Source organism: Chiloscyllium plagiosum, chromosome 46, assembly GCF_004010195.1.
Source record: "Chiloscyllium plagiosum isolate BGI_BamShark_2017 chromosome 46, ASM401019v2, whole genome shotgun sequence".
NCBI lineage: Eukaryota > Metazoa > Chordata > Chondrichthyes > Orectolobiformes > Hemiscylliidae > Chiloscyllium > Chiloscyllium plagiosum.
The window spans coordinates 6,295,125-6,312,662 of record NC_057755.1 but is presented as its reverse complement, the minus strand read 5'-3'; the positions used below and the strand labels follow the sequence as shown (position 1 = coordinate 6,312,662).

Sequence of the window (17,538 nt, the reverse complement as noted above, 5' to 3'; positions counted from 1 at the left end):
AGAACTACTCTTATCTAGTATAATCTTTGCATATCATTTTCACATCGTTGGGAAAAAACGCAGCTTTAGAATATTTTCATGGCAGAATTAAATTATAGAGACATAGAGGTAGGCAACACAAAACAAACCCTTTTGGCCACATCCCTCTAAATCTCTCTTATGCATTTACCTGTCTAAATGTCTGTTAGATATCGTAAAGATACCCGCCTCTACCACTTTCTTTGACAGTTCATTGCACATACACGCAATTCTCTGTATGAAAAGCTTTCCCCTTTACACCATTTAAAATCTTGCCCCTCTCTCCTTAAACCTATGCCCTCTCGCTTTGGACTCCCCTACGCTGGGGAAAAGATCTTGTCTAAAAACTTCATCTGTTCCCATTATGATTTCATAAAGATTGGCATAGTGCAATTTTGTGAAAAGTTATGGCGATACATAAATTAATCAAAACATTTCACTGGCTTCCCAGTTCGAAACATTCTAGCTGTTGATCCTGTTGACAATGTCGTCCAACTGAACATGGCCCACGACTCTGCGGCTTATATATTCACACAAAACCCTGAAGCAGATCAAGCAGCGTCTGACTACATCAGACAGGAATGGGCTCACAGAACAGACCTCCTCGAAATTTGGGATCAGGCAGATATGCGCGTGGAGCAGCACTCTAAAGTTCCACTCGGACTGCGAAAGGAACACATCATGGCAATTTACGCTTATACCCAAGAGTCAGCATTGTACAAGGAGTTTAATGCAGCAACCAGGCAGTATGGCACAAATGATACCATCTATCAGCAGAAGTTCCATTTCAAATGTTTCCATTACCTCCTGTCCGTCGCATTGGACAAGTTAAAGAGGAAGCCACACAAAACATTCCGAGGTGTTCACATAGAGCTGGAAGCATCGAAGGGGGATTCCATCCGGCTGGGGCAATTCACCTCCACGTCTTTGGATCGGTCAGTCGCAATGGGATTCATGGCCAGGGACTCACACAGAAACACGTTGCTTGAGATAGACACCAAGCTGGGTGTTCCAATCAGTCGATTTGCAGTGACTCGCTCTGAATATGAAGTCCTCATCCCGCCCTTTGAGGTGTTTGAAGTCATAGATGAGCTCAATCTTGGAGTGAACGAGGAAAATAGCTGGGTCATAATCCAACTGATAGCGAAAGGGTGCCAGGGAATCCGAGTATCAGTGGACACCTCAAATAGCTCTTTCAGAGTGAAAAGGGCCAAGGAAGGAATCTCTGAACATTGCGCTTCATTAGACACTGACAATTTTTGCACTGCAAACAAGAAAGACATCGAGTCCTGCAGTGTAACGAACATCTCATAACATAGGACAGACAATGAATAACACTTAGGCTTTCCTAATGTGTGTTTGAGAATTGAATATATCTTCGTGTCAATTGATAGGGCAGTCATGCCATTTTATTGTAGAGCAGGCATAGTGTTATACAGCTTGGAAACGGACACTTCAGTCCAACTCGATGTCCAGGTTTTCTAAGCTGAAACAAAAACAAATATTTGGAAAAGCTGAGCAACTCTGGCAGCATCTGTGGAAAGAAATTAATGTTAATGTTTTGATCCAGGGAACCTGTCTGGAAACAGATTATAGCGAGGAAAGAATGGATTTTATGCAGAAGATAAGGTGTGGAATGGGAAAAGGAGGAAATGATAGTTGTAGATAGAGCCCGAAGAGAGAGAGAAGAACATTTGAACAGACAAAGGAGTGGATAATGATGCAGCTAATGCAATGAATAGCTATTAATGAGGATTCTTAGTGGCTAACAGTCTCAATTGTCTGAGCTTGACCCATATCACTCTAAACACTTCTGATTCTTATACCTAACCAAATGTCTTGTAAATGCTGTAATTGTATCCGTCTATAACACTTCTGGCAAAAAGAAACAGCACTGCAGATGCTGGAGATCTGAAACAAAGAGAAACAGAAATTACTTTGAAGTACTGAGTATCCTCAACTTCTGATGATTTCTATTCACCCAACTAACACCCATGATCAAACCCCAGGGAAACTGATCTTAGAGTTTCTGCATTGCAATCTGAGTTTCCAGTTGTATTATCAGTGATTAAAAGGCGTTTGGAAATGGAGGAAGATTAAACCTTAATGATATGAAATAACTACCATCGATGATGTGTGGAGGTTCAAATAAAAAGAAGGGAAAGCGAGCAGAAACACAGAAAGCAAAATGGTGTTACATTTGAAAGTGGTCTGGGCAATTCACTGGGAAAAAGGATGATTCCAAAGTCGTGAGACCTCCATTCTACATCAGCAGGTCATGAATCTCAGCATTCAGAGTCTTCGCTGGCCTGTTTTGATTCAGGTTCTGCATTTCACAACTCCAACGTGAAGAAATCATATGCTGCCGTGAACGTGTGTTATTTCAGGGAAAATTGGAACGTATTGCTTTTTCAAGCTGACCTTCTCTGCTGTCAGAAATGCATTTAAGTAGTTACATCAAAACACTGTCTGAACCCAATCGTTTTCTAATATCAGGAAAGTATCGTGCTAATTGAAACATGTATACATTGTTAAAATCTGCAGTGTTTCTGGGGCTTGCATCCTGGAATAAGAGGTTAAAGCAATGCAGATTCACCAAAACTGAAGACTGAATTATGAAAAACTACAACACAAGACTGCCTGACTTATATTGGTTGCGAATTAAGGATGCAGTGCAGGTGCTGAAAGGAGACAGATACAATTTTCTTTTTTTAAAAAAAGAGCGGTTGTTGACAGGATAAAACTCGAAGAGGCAGCTGGACCGCAGAAGAGAATGGCCATGACAGTGAACTCTGATATAGCTACCAGATATAGTCAGTCATAGTGTGTCAGAGGGGAGTCAGAGAGGGACTAAGCACAGCCAAACCGTGACTGAGGTCAGTCAGAACGGGAATGGTCAATGCAGCGTACAGCCAATATTACAGACTAGTAAATAAGCTTAAAAATGAGGCCATGAAAAATACATTTGGTGTAATTTGACTTTCATTTGTGTAAAATCTTTCCCACAAAACTTCGTCTCTGCATAGTCAATGACCACATTGCTTTTTGGCATCCACATCCAATTTTTTACCGGTTCTGGTTCATGTTGAAGTACAGTTTGTTAGAATCAGATGCTTGACTGTTCTTCTCAGAAATCTACTTCTCTCTCATGACCCCAACGTTTTCGTTCAGTTTGACTAACTTATCTACATTGACTATGCAAGGATGAAGTTTTATGGGAAACATTTTACACATATGAAAGTCAAATTACACCAAATGTATTTTTCATGGCCTCATTTTTAAGCTTATTTACTAGTCTGTAATATTGGCTGTACGCTGCATTGAAATTTCTGCAAGATTAGCCTAACCCTAACGGGGATTTGAAACAAGAAGCTATTTAAAATTACATGTTATTGATACCATGTATATATGTATCAGTCAAAATCACAGTTCGAGTTGATGTACCAAGGGACAATAGGTGGCGTTAACTGTAGCATTAGAGCTAAAATTGCCCTGGGACAAGATCACGAACACCAACAAATTCAAAGCTGAAAGACAATAAACAATGAGGATCAGGATCAAAAGCTTTCTTCATGATCCTGAATAAAGTATAAACTTACAGTTATTTAAAGTCTCATTCACAACAGCAATTTGTTTGTGTTCAGGGACGTCTTCTTATGAATGAACAATTAATCACATTAAAACTGCATACGGCATAGTTAATAGAAAATTTAAAACAAAACAATGAATATTGTAAATAGAAAGAGAGAGAGAAAATTCATCTCCTCTCAGATTGTCTCCTCTAATGTTAAAGTTATGTATTATTTCAGGCTTGAAATTGATTAACGACATCAGTTTGAGCAGACACCTCAGTCAACATTGCCTCAATTTTGCATAATTTTCCTTGAGGGCAGACATTATTATAGAGTCAGAAATGATGCCTGATATCTGTGGGAATTATTAGTTGGTATTGTACAATACAATAACAATGTATCTGATGTATCATGAGAGTTATATGAACTATGGAGTGTTGATAAGTTAAGGATATTCTGTTTTTGTATCATGTAATTGTTAAATTATTTTCTTTTTTCACTTTTTGTTGTTTACCTATTATTTGATATTATAGTTAGACTAAGATAAGCTAAAGGACAAAAATTGGAGCTGATCTCAGATCCATGTTATGCTCCTCTTACTCAATGTGGGAGCTCAGGGACACGACTGATGTTCCTGATTCCTTCACGTGCAGCAAGTGTATCCAACTGTAGCTCTTGTTAGACTTCATGATGGCTATGGACTAACTTTGGATATTCCACAATGCCGAGGAGTTCGTGGTTAGCACATTTAGCGAACTGGACACACTGCAGATTAGGATTGCTGAGAGAGAAAGGGAATGGGTGACCAAAAGGTAAAGAAAGAGCAAGAAAGCAGTGCAGATGTCCACTGTGATCATCCCCCGCCAAAACAGGAACACCGATTTGGATACTGTTGGGGAGGTAGCTCACCAGGTGAAGGCAGCAGTATCTTGGTTCATGGCACCGTGGCTGAATCTGCAATGCAGAAGGGAGGGAAGAAAAGTAGAATGGCTGCAGTCATTGGGGTTCTAATTGTAAGTGCAGTAAATAGGCGGCCCTGTGGTAGAGAACAACCCTTATGAATGGTATGGTTTTTCCCACGTACACGGGTCAGGGTTGTCTAAGATTGGCAGCAGAACATTCTGAAGTTGGGGGCGAACAGCCAGCTGTAGTGGTGCAAATAGGCACCAATTATACAGTTTAAAAACTGAGTATGTTCCGATAAGCAGAATTTAGGGAGTTAGGAGCCATGATAAAAAGTAGGATCTAAGAGGTAGTAATTTCAGGATTGCTACCACTGCCTAGTCAGATTAGGAATTAAAGAATAGGCAGGATGAATGCGTGGGAGGATTGCTACCTAGTCAGATTAGGAATTAAAGAATAGGCAGGATGAATGCGTGGCTTGAGAGATGGTGCAGGAGGGATGGGTTCAGACTTTTGGGATATTGGGAACGGTCCTGGCGGAGGTAGGACCAATATAAATTGGATGGTCTGCACCTAGGTGCGGATTGGAACCAATGGCTGAGGGGGTGTTTTTGCTAACGCTATTATAAACGGTTTAATCTAATGTGGCAAGGGTTAGGGAACCAAATGAGGAGGTTAGTAGACAGTAAGAAGGCAATAAGTCAAGCGTGTAAGGAACTCGGCAATGAAGTCAGCGTAACTAAGGTAAAGAGTAGGCAGGGAGCAGATGATAAAAGCAAAGGGACAGGTGGTCTGAGGTGTATTTGTTTTTTATGTGAGAAGTGTCGTTGGTAAGGCAGATGAACCTATGGCTTAGATTAGTACCTGGGATGGAAATGTGTTGCTGGAGAAGCGCAGCAGGTCAGGCAGCATCTAGGGAACAAGAGAATCGACGTTTCGGGCAATAGCCCTTCTGAAGAAGGGCTAATGCCCGAAACGTCGATTCTCCTGTTCCCTAGATGCTGCCTACCTGCTGCGCTTCTCCAGCAACACATTTCCATCTCTGATCTCCAGCATCTGCAGACCTCATTTTCTCTTCAAAGATTAGTACCTGGGAGTATGATGTTATTGCTAATACTAGGATTTGGTTGAGAGAAGGGCGTGATCATCAACTAAAAATCTCAGGATATAGAGGTTTCAAGCGGGATGAGAGGGAGATAAAAGTGGTGGAGGAGTTGCATTACTGGTCGGAGAGGATATCACAGCTGAGCTGAAGCAGGACAGTATGGAGGACTCGAGCAGTGAGGCAATATGGGCAGATCTCAGAAATAGAAACGTGCTGTAACAATATTGCAGCGATGCTACAATACTCCCAATACTGAACGTGTGATAGAGGTACACGTATGTAAACCGATTATGGAAAGATGTAAGAGCAGCAGTGTGGTGGTAATAGAAGATTTTAATAACCCCAACGTTGACTCAGATTCATTTCGTGTTACAGGTCTCGATGGAGCAGAATTTGTAAGGAGCCTGCAGGAGGGTTTCATAAAGCAGTATGTAAATAGTCTTTCTCAGGACGAGGCCACACTCGACCTGGTGTAGGGGAAAGAGCCCGTCCACGCCATTGAAGTTTCAGTAGTGGATTACTTTGGGAATAGTGATCACCATTACATAAGTTTTAGAATACTCGTGGACAAACACGAGAGTAGTCCTGAAAGAAGAGTGATAAATTGGGGAAGGTCAACTGTCGCAAAATTCAGCAGGAGCTGGGAAATGTGCATTGAGAATAGCTGTTTGAAGGTAAATTCACAGTTGATATGTGGGAGGCTTTTAAAGTGAAATTGATTTGTGTGCAGGACAGATATGTCCCTCTGAAAATGAGGGATAGAAATGGCAAGATTCGGGAATCAGAGATGACAGGTGAAATTGTGAGACTAGCTGAGAGGGAAAAGGAAACACGCATAAGGTCTAGGCGATTGAGATGAGATGAAGCTTTGGAAGAATATCAGGAAAGGAGGACTAATTTGAAACGATAAATTATGATATATAAAAGGGGTCATGAATTACCTTCAGCAAAGAGGGTTAAGGAAAATCCCAATCCCTCTATTTGTACACAAATGGAAAGAGGGTGACATAAAAAAGCATTTGCCAACTCAAGGACAAAGGAGGAAATTTATGCTTCGACTCAGAGAAAATGGGTGAGATTCTTAATGAGTACATTGCGGTGTTATTCACCGAGGAGAGGGAAATGGCAGATGCTAAAGTTAGGGCTAAACGTTTGATGACTCTTACTCAAGTCTTCATAAGGTGGCAGTAAGTGTTATGTATTCTAAAAGACATCATGGCGGACATGTCCCTAGGTCCGGGTGGGATCTACCCCAGTTTACTGAGGGAAGCAATGGAGAAAATATCTGTGACAATGACAGATATCTTTGCACCCTTGAGCACGGGTGAGGTCCCAGAGGACTGGAGAGTCACTAATCTTGCTTCTTTGTTTAAGAAGGGTAACAGGAATAATGCAGGTAATTATATGCTGGAGAATCTGACGTCAGTGGTAGGAAAGGTGCTGGAGGAGACACTGAGTGATAGGATTTATTATGGAAGAAAACGGGGTGATCAGTGATAGACAACATGGTTTTGAGCAAGGAACATCATGTCTTACCAACTTATTAGAATTCTATTCGGAAGTGACAAAGTTGATTGATGAAGGAAGGGCAGTAGATGTCATATACATGAATCTTAGTAAGATGTTTGATAATGCTCCCTGTGGTTGGCCGATGGAGAAAGTGAATTCGCATGGGGTCCAGGGTTTACGAGCTAGATGGATAGAGAACTGGCTGGGCAGCGGGAGACAGAGAGTTGTAGCGGAAGGGAGTTCCTTAAAATGGAGAACTGTGACCTTAAAATGGAATGATGTTCCACTAGGATCCATGCTGGGACCACTGCTGTTAGTGATACACATAATGATCTGGATGAAGGTAAAGGTGGTCTGCTGAATAAGGTTGCAGATGCCACTAACATCGGTGGAGTAGCAGACAGTGAAGGGGACTGTCAGAGAATGCAGCAGAATATAAATAGATTGGAGAGTTGGACAGAGAAATGGTAGATGGAGTTCAATCAGGGCAAATGTGAAGTGATGCATTTTGGAAGATGCAATTCATCAGTGAATGCTACGGTAATTGGAAAAGCCCTGGGAAATGGAAAATCTGTGTGTTCAGGTCCATTGTACTCTGACGGTCGCAACGCAGATTGATGGAGCAGTCAATAAGGCATATGGGACGCTTTCCTCCATCGTACGGGGTATTGAGTGCAAGCATTGGCAGGCCATGTTACAGTTGGTTCAACCACATTTGTGATACTGCGTACAGTTCTAGTCGCCACATTAACAAAGGGATGTGGATGCTCTGGAGTGAGTGCAGAGGAGGTTCACTAGGATGTTGCCTGGTATAGAGGATATGGAGAGAGGCTGAGTTGATTTGAAGCATTTTAATGAAATAGACTGTAATTAAGGGGGACCAGTCCGAGGTTTACAAAATTATGAGAGGTATAAACAGGGTGGATAGCAAGAAGTGTTTTCTCTTCAGAGTGGGTATTCAATTAGGAGGGGTCACAAGTTTAATGTGAGAGAGGAAAAGTTTAAGATATACATGGAAATTTCTTTACGCAGAGGGTGCTGGTGCCTAGTGTTACCAGTGTAGGTGGTAAAGGCGGGCACGATAGTCTCATTTAAAGTGTATTTAGACAGATATATGAATGGGCAAGGAGCAGAGGGATGCAGTTCCTTAGAAAATTGGTGACAGGTTTAGTTAAAAGATTTGGATTGGTGCAGGCTTGGAGGGCTGAAAGGCCTGATTCTGTGCTGGAATTTTCTTTGTTCTCTTCTCTTCATCGAGTTTGACACTGGCTGCTAATTTCACACTTCTGAACAGAATCGTCAGATTTACTGCAGATTTTTCAACTGAGGGTCAACCTCAACAACTGCACTATCAAACTGCTTCAGTTCTTGCAGCCACAATCAAAATGAAGTTGTAGCGAAATTTATCCTGACACATGGAAGTGAAAATTCCAAAAGCAAAGACATAATTTAAAGAAAATTGTGACGGCAGCAGATTTATTTTCGAAATCATGCACCATAAAGTCGTTCATGACCAAATGTCGGTAAAAACTGCAGATGCTGGAAACCAGATTCTGGATTAGTGGTGCTGGAAGAGCACAGCAGTTCAGGCAGCATCCAAGGAGCAGCTAAATCGACGTTTTGGACAAAAGCCCTTCATCAGGAATAAAGGCAGAGCGCCTGAACCGTGGAGATTTAAGCTAGAGGAGGGTGGGGGTGGAGAGAAAGTAGCATAGAGTACAATAGGTGAGTGGGGGAGGGGATGAAAGTGATAGGTCAGGGAGGAGAGGGTGGAGTGGACAGGTGGAAAAGGAGATAGGCAGGTAGGACAAGTCTGGACAAGTCATGGGGACGGTGCTGAGCTGGAAGTTTGGAGGTAGGGTGAGGTGTGGAAGGGGAAATGAGGAAACTGTTAAAGTCCACATTGATGCCTTGGGGTTGAAGTGTTCCGAGGCGGAAGATGAGGTGTTCTTCCTCCAGGCGTCTGGTGGTGAGGGAGCGGTGGTGGAGGAGGCCCAGCACCTCCATATCCTCGGTAGAGTGGGAGGGGGAGTTGAAATGTTGGGCCACGGGGCGGTTTGGTTGATTGGTGCGGGTGTCTCGGAGATGTTCCCTAAAGCGCTCTGCTAGGAGACGCCCAGTCTCCCCAATGTAGAGGAGACCGCATCGGGAGCAACGGATATAATAAATGATATTACTGGATGTGCAGGAAAAACTTTGATGGATGTGGAAGGCTCCTTTAGGGCCTTGGATAGAGGTGAGGGAGGAGGTGTGCGCGCAAGCTTTACAGTTCCTGCGGTGGCAGGGGAAGGTGCCAGGATGGGAGAGTGGGTTGTAGGGGGGCGTGGACCTGACCACGTAGTCACGGAGGGAACGGTCTTTGCGGAAGGTGGAAAGGGGTGGGGAGGGGAATACATCCCTGGTGGTGGGGTCTTTTTGGAGGTGGTGGAAATGTCGGAGGATGATTTGGTGTATGCGAAGGTTGGTAGGGTGGAAGGTGAGCACCAGGGGCGTTCTGTCCTTGTTACGGTTGGAGGGGTGGGGTCTGAGGGCGGAGATGCGGGATGTGGACGAGATGCGTTGGAGGGCATCTTTAACCACGTGGGAAGGGAAATTGCGGTCTCTAAAGAAGGAGGCCATCTGATGTGTTCTGTGGTAGAACTGGTCCTCCTGGGAGCAGATACGGCAGAGTCGGAAGAATTGGGAATATGGAATGGCATTTTTGTAAGAGGTAGGGTGGGAAGAAGCGTAATCCAGGTAGCTGTGGGAATCGGTGTGTTTGTAAAAAATGTCAGTGTCAAGTCGGTCGTCCTTAATGGAGATGGAGAGGTCTAGGAAGGGGAGGGAGGTGGCAGAGATGGTCGAGGTTAATTTAAGGTCAGGGTGGAATGTGTTGGTAAGTTGATGAATTGCTCAACCTCCTCGCGGGAACACGAGTCGCCAATGCAGACATCAATGTAGCGGAGGAAGAGGTGGGGAGTGGTGCCGGTGTAATCAACTGTTCTACGAAGCCAACAAAGATACAGGCATATCTGGGGCCCATACGTGTGCCCATGGCTACCCCTTTTATCCTAATCCCATGAGTCAGGTCCTGCTCCCAAACGCAGCCTCTGATTCAAATCTGGAGTGTGGTATAGGAGCCTCTCGGTATCGGAGGGAGGTGAGGCTTGAGCCTGAAACAGGTGTATGAATTCGGGAAGGCAAAGATGATGTTCTTAGTTGACTCCACATAAAGCGAAGACGAAGTTCATCGAGGAATTTTCACCACCAACTCAAAAAAAAGATGCTTCGAGTTTTGGGAATAAGCATATTCTACTGGAAGTTTGTTCCAAGTGTCAGCACCATAGCGACATCGCTAACAGACATTCTAAAGAAGAACACAACATTTAGATGGAGTGAACAATGCCAGGAGGCACCTGAGAATTTAAAAGCAATACTAACCACTACACCAGTTTTAGCTGTACCAAAACTGTTCGAAACACTTCAAAGTTTCAATATATGCTAGTGATATCGAAGTTAGAGATGTACTGCTACAGAAAGATGATGATTGAATTGAATGGTCAATGGACTACTTTTGAAAGGAACTCAAAACCCATAATTGAGTTTTGGTACTGATCATTGTTTATGTGCCAAACAATGTGTTGAGATGATTGTATACACGGAGTCAAATCCTCTTACATTCTTGGAAAAATTTAAAGACAAAAATATGAGACAGTTTCAGTGGAATCTTGTATTACAGATTTTAAGGTATAAATGTTACATGTTTCACGTTGAAAAAATGTGATAGCAGATGCATTATCACGGATTTAAAGGAAAGTGTATGGATAAGTGTAATAATGCAGCTTCTTTAACAAGGTTATTTTATTCTTGTTTTGTTTCCGGAGAGATCATAAAAGACACAGACGCCAAAAGGACTGGGTTTGAAAGCTTTTCGGGCAATGTTAATTATAGCTGACGTATACTGCCTCAGGCAAAAGGATTTTACGTCTTAGAAAACATGTACAATGAAAGAGGTATGGCCAGTCCTCCCAGGTGAGCTTCACTTAGGTATGATTTGGTTTTGACTGTCCAGTTATTCCCTGACGTCAATCATACAGTTTTGACGCTGCTGGACACAAAGAAGCAGATCCATGCTGGTACTCTTTCTGACATCTCTTTTTGCAGCAGAGAGCGGCGGGAGCTGGGCGGAAGTGAAGTCGGAGCGCAGAGCCGGTTGGGAAGGTGAGTGATTGTTATTTGAGTGGGTGTAATAGGTTGGGGACCAGCATTCTGGCAGGCAGGTTAGCTACTGCAACACAGCTGCGTTTAAACTAAATATCGGGGTGGGGGAGGGGGGGAAAGGGGGGGGGAGGGGACAAACTGGATGTTTAAGAAGGAAATTGAAGGGAAAATTAGAACAAGGGAAGTCAAGAAAGACAACGGTAACAATGAAGCAGAACATTCAAAAAATGGATCATGCCGTACGGTTGAGTGAAATAGGGGTTGATAGGAAAGGTGAGGGCAGTAACAAATTAAAAATACTATATATGAATGCACGAAGTATTAGAAATAAGATGGATGAGCTTGAGGCTCTTGTGGAAATTGGCAGCTATGATATTGTCGGGATAATTGAGACGTGGCTTCAAGTGGACAGGGCCTGGGAAATGAATATTCAATGCTATACGTGCTATCGTAAGGACAGACTGACGGGCAGATGGGGTGGGGTGGCCCTTTTGTTAAGGGATGATATTCGGTCACTTGCGCGGGTGACCTGGAATCAGGGGATGTAGAGTCAGTATGGATAGAGCTGAGAAATTCTAAGGGGAGAAAGACCCTCCTGGGAGTTATCTACAGGCCCCCAAACAAAGTATGGATGTAGTGTGTAACTTGAATAAGGAACTGAAATTGGCCTGTGGCAAAGATGTTACTACAGTTGTTATGGGGAATTTCAAGATGCAGGTAGACTGGGAGAATCAGGATGGTATTGGAGCTCAACAAAGAGTCTTTGTGGAGTGCCTCCGAGATGAATTCTTAGAACAGCTGGTGCTGGAGCGTACAAGGGAGAAACCAATTCTGGATCTGGTATTGTGCAACGAACCAGAATTGATCAGGGACCTCGAAGTGAAGGAGCCATTAGGAGGTAGTGACCATAATACAATAAGCTTCAATCTGCAATTTGAAAGGGAGAGGGTGCAATCGGTAGTGACAATATTTCAGTCAAATAAAGGGAACTATGGATCTATGAGGGAGGAGCTGGACAAAGTTCAAGTTTATGATCTCTCCGGAAACAAAACAAGAATAACATAACCTTGTTGGCAGGAATGACAGTGGAGGAACAATGGCAGATATCTCTGGGTATAATGCAGGAGATGCAGGATCAGTTCATTCCAAAAAGTAAGAAAGATCCTATGAGGAGGCAGGGGTGGCCATGGCTGACGAGGGATGTGAAGAAACATATAAAGTCAAAAGAGAAAAAATATAACATAGTAAAGATGAGTGGGAAAACGGAGGACTGAGAAGCTTTTAAAGAACAACAGAGGATTACTAAGTAGGAAATACACAGAGAAAAAAATGTGGTATGAGGGTAAACTGGCCAAAAATATCAAGGAAGATAGTAAAAGCTATTTTAGGTATGTGAAAGGGAAAAAAATGGTTAAGACTAAAATTGAGCCCTTGAAGACAGAAACAGGGGAATATATTACGGGGAACAAAGAAATGACAGAAAAGTTGAATTGGTACTTCAGATCTGTGTTCACTGGGGAAGACACAAGCAATCTCCCAGAGGTTAACAGTGGCTGAAGGATCGGAACTGAAGCGAATTTATATTTGCCAGGCATTGGTGTTGGAGAGACTGTTAGGTCTGAAGGTTGATAAGTCCTCGGTGCCTGATGGTCTACATCCCAGTGTACTGAAGAAGCTGGCTCTAGAAATCGTGGATGCATTGATGATTATTTTCCAGAGTTCGATAGATCCAGGATCAGTTCCTGCGGATTGGAGGGTGGCTAATGTTGTACCACTTTTTAAGAAAGGAACGAGAGAGAAAGCAGGAAATTATAGACCCGTTAGTGTTACCTCAGTGGTGGGAAAGATGCTGGAGTCAATTATAAAGGATGGAATTACGACACATCTGGATAGCAGTAACAGGATAGGTCTGAGTCAGCATGGATTTATGAAGGGGAAATCATTCTTGACTAATCTTCTGGAAATGTTTGAGGATGTAACTCTGAAGATGGATAAGGGAGATCCAGTGGATGTCGTATACCAGGACTTTCAGAAAGCCTTTGATAAAGTCCTAAATAGGAGGTTAGTGAGCAAAATTAGGGTGCATGGTATTGGGGGCAAAGTACTGACTTGGATTGAAAATTTGTTGCCTGACAGGAAGCAAAGAGTAGTGATAAACGGTTCCCTTTCGGAATGGCAGGTGGTGACAAGTGGGGTACCGCAGGGATCAGTACTGGGCCTGCAGCTTTTTACAATAAATATTAATGATATAGAATATGGTATTAATAATAACATTAGCAAATTTGCTGATGATACAAAGCTGGGTGGCAGGGTGAAATGTGAGGAGGATGTTAGGAGATTACAGGGTGACCTGGACATGTTAGGTGAGTGGATAAATGCATGGCTGATGCAGTTTAATGTGGATAATTGTATGGTTAACCACTTTGGTGGCAAGAACAGGAAGGCAGATTACTACCTAAATTGAGTCAAGTTAGGTAAAGGGGCAGTACAAAGAGATCTCGGTGTTCTTGTACATCAGTCAATGAAGGCGAATATGCAGGTACAGCAGGTAGTGAAGAAAGCTAATAGCATGCTGGCCTTCATAATAAGAGGGATTGAGTATAGAAGCAAAGAGGCTCTTCTGCAGCTGTACAGGGCCCTGGTGAGACCGTGCCTGGAATATTGTGTGCAATTCTGGTCTCCAAATGTGAGGACAGACAGTCTGGCTATTGTTGGAGTGCAGCGGAGGTTCACGAGGTCAATTCGAGGTCAAGATGGTGGAACTATCTTATGGTGAAAGATTGGAGCGACTGGGCTTGTATACCCTTGAGTTTAGAAGACTGAGAGGGGATCTGATTGAGACGTGTAAGATTATTAAAGGATTGGACACTCTGGAAGCAAGAAACATGTTTCCGCTGATGGGTGAGTCCCGAACCAGAGGACACAGCTTAAATATAAGGGGTAGGCCATTTAGGACAGAGATGAGGAGAAACGTCTTCATCCAGAGAGTGGTGGGTGTGTGAAATGCTCTGCCCCAGAAGGCAGTGGAGGCCCAGTCTCTGGATTCGTTTAAGAAAGAGTTGGATAGAGCTCTCAAGGATGGTGGAATCAAAGGTTATGGAGATAAGGCAGGAACAGGATACTGATTGAGGTTGATCAGCCATGATCATAATGAATGGTGGTGCAGACTCGAAGGGCAGAATGGCCTACTCCTGCATCTATAGTCTATTGTCTGTTGTAAGAGCGTGTTTTCCATTTTATCTTTTGTGTCAAGGAGTGCATTTAGGGGTTGTTGCAAGTATTTGTAACAGCATCATTAATGTTGAATAATGTTGGGTTTTTGGAAAAGTTAAGTGATTCTCTATTCTATTCTCGTTTGTTTGTGTTTCATTCAGTAATCTTGCTAATAAATTATGTTTCGCTAAAACTAACTGGGTTGGCCAGCTGCATAACTCCTGGAAAATCCGTTTTACATTGCTTAAAATGACTCGCAAAGTTACGGTCTGGGCCATTTACTTCAAATGTTTTGAGGGGTTTGTCCTGGTCCATAACATAAGATTGGACAGATTCCAATGACATTTATGTGTGCAGAAATTAACCTGGGAAGTATAATTAGATTAATGATCAATGTATTTAATCGTAATAGGATTAAGAATTAACAACAAAAGCCAGCTTTGCGTTATTCATATTCCTTTTCTTCAGGGGACGATGTTGTGCAGTTGAAGGCATGTATTGTACCTGTAAGAGAGCCACTACCATTGAAAACAGAAACGCATGGAGTGCTGGCATCTTGCTCTCCAAATAAAATTAGGAAGCAGTCTCCACCAAAGTTACCTTTTCATATGAAGCATATTCATAGCAAAAAGAAACACAGGGAGATCCTCAGCCGGAAGTGGGTAGACAGAAGAAAATATCCGCTCTGTAGTTTTGAAATTAAGTTGATGACATTTTAATAAGTGTCTTAATGGAACAGAATATTGAAATATTGCCATGGAGATAGATGCAGACGGTAAGCACTTAAGAGAAAGGGGGTGCTGTGAGTTGTGAATACTTGTTGTTTCGTGTTCACTTTGAGAGTTAAATTTAAATTGAGCTTTTTTCGTTTAAATAAAGGGATTTGTGTGTTCTCTGTCAGACATATTTTAACACATTACGTGGCAAGACTACTTTTTCTGGATGTTCAGTTTAAAGTAACAGTGGGTTTCACCTACATGTCAGAACACTATAAACATAAGAAAAAATGCATAACTTGTCGAGAGTTTATATTGACTTCCAAAACAAAATTTCTCATGTCACATTGGGGACTCTTGTTAATTTTGTCTCTGTTATGACATACAGAGCCTTAGACAGCACCTCGTCTGGTTTGTACCAAGGCATAAACAGTGACTGCTCTAAAGTGGAAAAATGGAAGCGTAATATTCGAACCAGGTTTGCTATCGAATTAAATATACATATCAAGAGATTGCTTCCAAGATAGGGAGACAGGGAAGCCATTCAGCCTATAGAGACAAACAGTTGCTTTTATCTCACATCCCAAATATATTTGTTTTGCAGAAATATATCTTTATTAGCTTTCAAACTAGCAACTGATGCGACATCCACTACCATTTGAGGAAGATAGCTTGTAATCTCCAGCACCATTTGAGTGCAGAAGTGCTTCCCAATATCTCTCCTGAATAGACTGGCACGAATTCTCAGGCTATATCTCCCTTAATTGTAGAATAGCCAAACAGTGGACATAGTTTATCTTTATGCACCCTATCATTTTTCCTGTAAATATCTTGGAGGTATTATACTGACGAATCTATCCAACAATCATTCACAGAAACACTACATTGCTGAAAGAGGCTATGTGGCCAATCAAGTCAGCACAAACCCTTGGCAGAGCCTTCTGATCGGAACCATCCCCTCTAATCTGTTCCCAGGAACCCACACTCATCTTGGACCATCCACCTACCTGCACATTGCTGCGCACTGATTTAACATGACATTACCTGCGCATCTTTGGAGTGTTGGAGGAAACAGACAAAACCTGATGAAACCCACGCAGACATGGGGAGAAAGTGTGTACTTCACACAGACAGTCCCCTGAGGCTGCAATCGAACGCAAATCCCTTGCATTCTGAGGCAGCAGGACTAACCACTGAGCTACCATGCTTTTTGCACTCACTCTAGTTCTCTACTGACTTATTTTGTGCCACTTGCATCAGTATCCCAGTCCCCATGCAATCGCTTATTTCCACCCCGATGATTCTGTAGATTCCGATCTAAGATCATTTCCTTGTGATCATACTTATTCCAACTCATACTGAAACTAACTGACCACTTCCTGAAATCCGTCCCAAGATCAGTTCTGAGGAAACATCATGGGACCCGAAACGTTAACTCGAATTTCTCTTCATTGTCATGCTGAGATTTTCCATCAATTTCTGGTTTTCTTTCTGATTTACAGCATTTGCACTCTTTCAGATTTACCATTTCATCCCTGCCTGTCTTTTGGGAAAGACGCACACACCAGATGATTTTGATCAGTCTGCAGTCGTCCAGTTACTGACGACCAAAGGAAAAGGCACTGACATCCACTTGATCATGATCAACTCCAACTTATAAAACATACATTCGCTGTTTGTGTCCTGAGTGCAATTTGCATCCAGCGATACCGACATTCAACGTAGAAATAAATATTTTATCTGATTTATTGCATGCCAACATATACATGCTGCCCTGCGTGCATTGAAAATTGTTGTAGCTTGTTTGATTTGATGTATGTATTGTCACGTGTACCAAACATGGGGCTATCTATTTCTATATACAAAAACAAATGTAATTCTTAAGAAGGTACTCATTTTTTGTGCTCTTACTTTGAATGACGACAATGGTTCAAGAAACTGACTCACCACCACCTTCTCAACACCAGAGTAAGACTCGCGTCCCATGAAGCCAGAAGGAAAAAAATTGAAATGATAAATATTATCTGAAAAGCTAGTCTTGTCTTGGGCAATCATTTTCCCGCACTGAATCAATAAACAGGCTCCACAGCCGAATACACATCTTGCTGATGTGCATGATCTCACAGAAGAGAAACACAAACAGTGCGTTCGCCCCTTGAGCTTGTTGTGCCATTCAATAAGAACATCATCTTTTGTTTGCATTTTGAATTGCAAATTCCTATCGACTCCAAATAACCCACGATTCCCTGGTTGAACAAAAAACTTTCAACATTGTTCTGGAAAATGTCTAAGGATTCTGCTT

General features: G+C 42.5%; 1 protein-coding gene across 7 annotated transcripts in view; it reads left to right on the top strand.

Annotated features, from left to right (window-relative positions):
* LOC122544068 (ecto-ADP-ribosyltransferase 5-like) overlaps positions 1-17,290 on the top strand; it is a 29,671-nt gene extending 12,381 nt beyond the window's left edge. Inside the window, exons 3-5 of one of the 7 annotated variants that reach the window (XR_006310255.1) lie at positions 10,971-11,099; positions 11,251-11,307; positions 15,625-17,290. Coding sequence is in view for 2 of the 7 variants with exons in the window: in XM_043683070.1 (XP_043539005.1) it covers positions 470-1,332 (863 nt within the window). In the remaining 5 variants the exon portion in view is untranslated. Of the gene's footprint in view, positions 1-469; positions 2,943-10,970; positions 11,308-14,988; positions 15,111-15,624 lie in introns of those variants that run through there. The other 6 variants (XR_006310254.1, XM_043683071.1, XR_006310256.1 and 3 more) reach the window with 6 other exon arrangements.
* Positions 17,291-17,538: the final 248 nt, after the last annotated feature.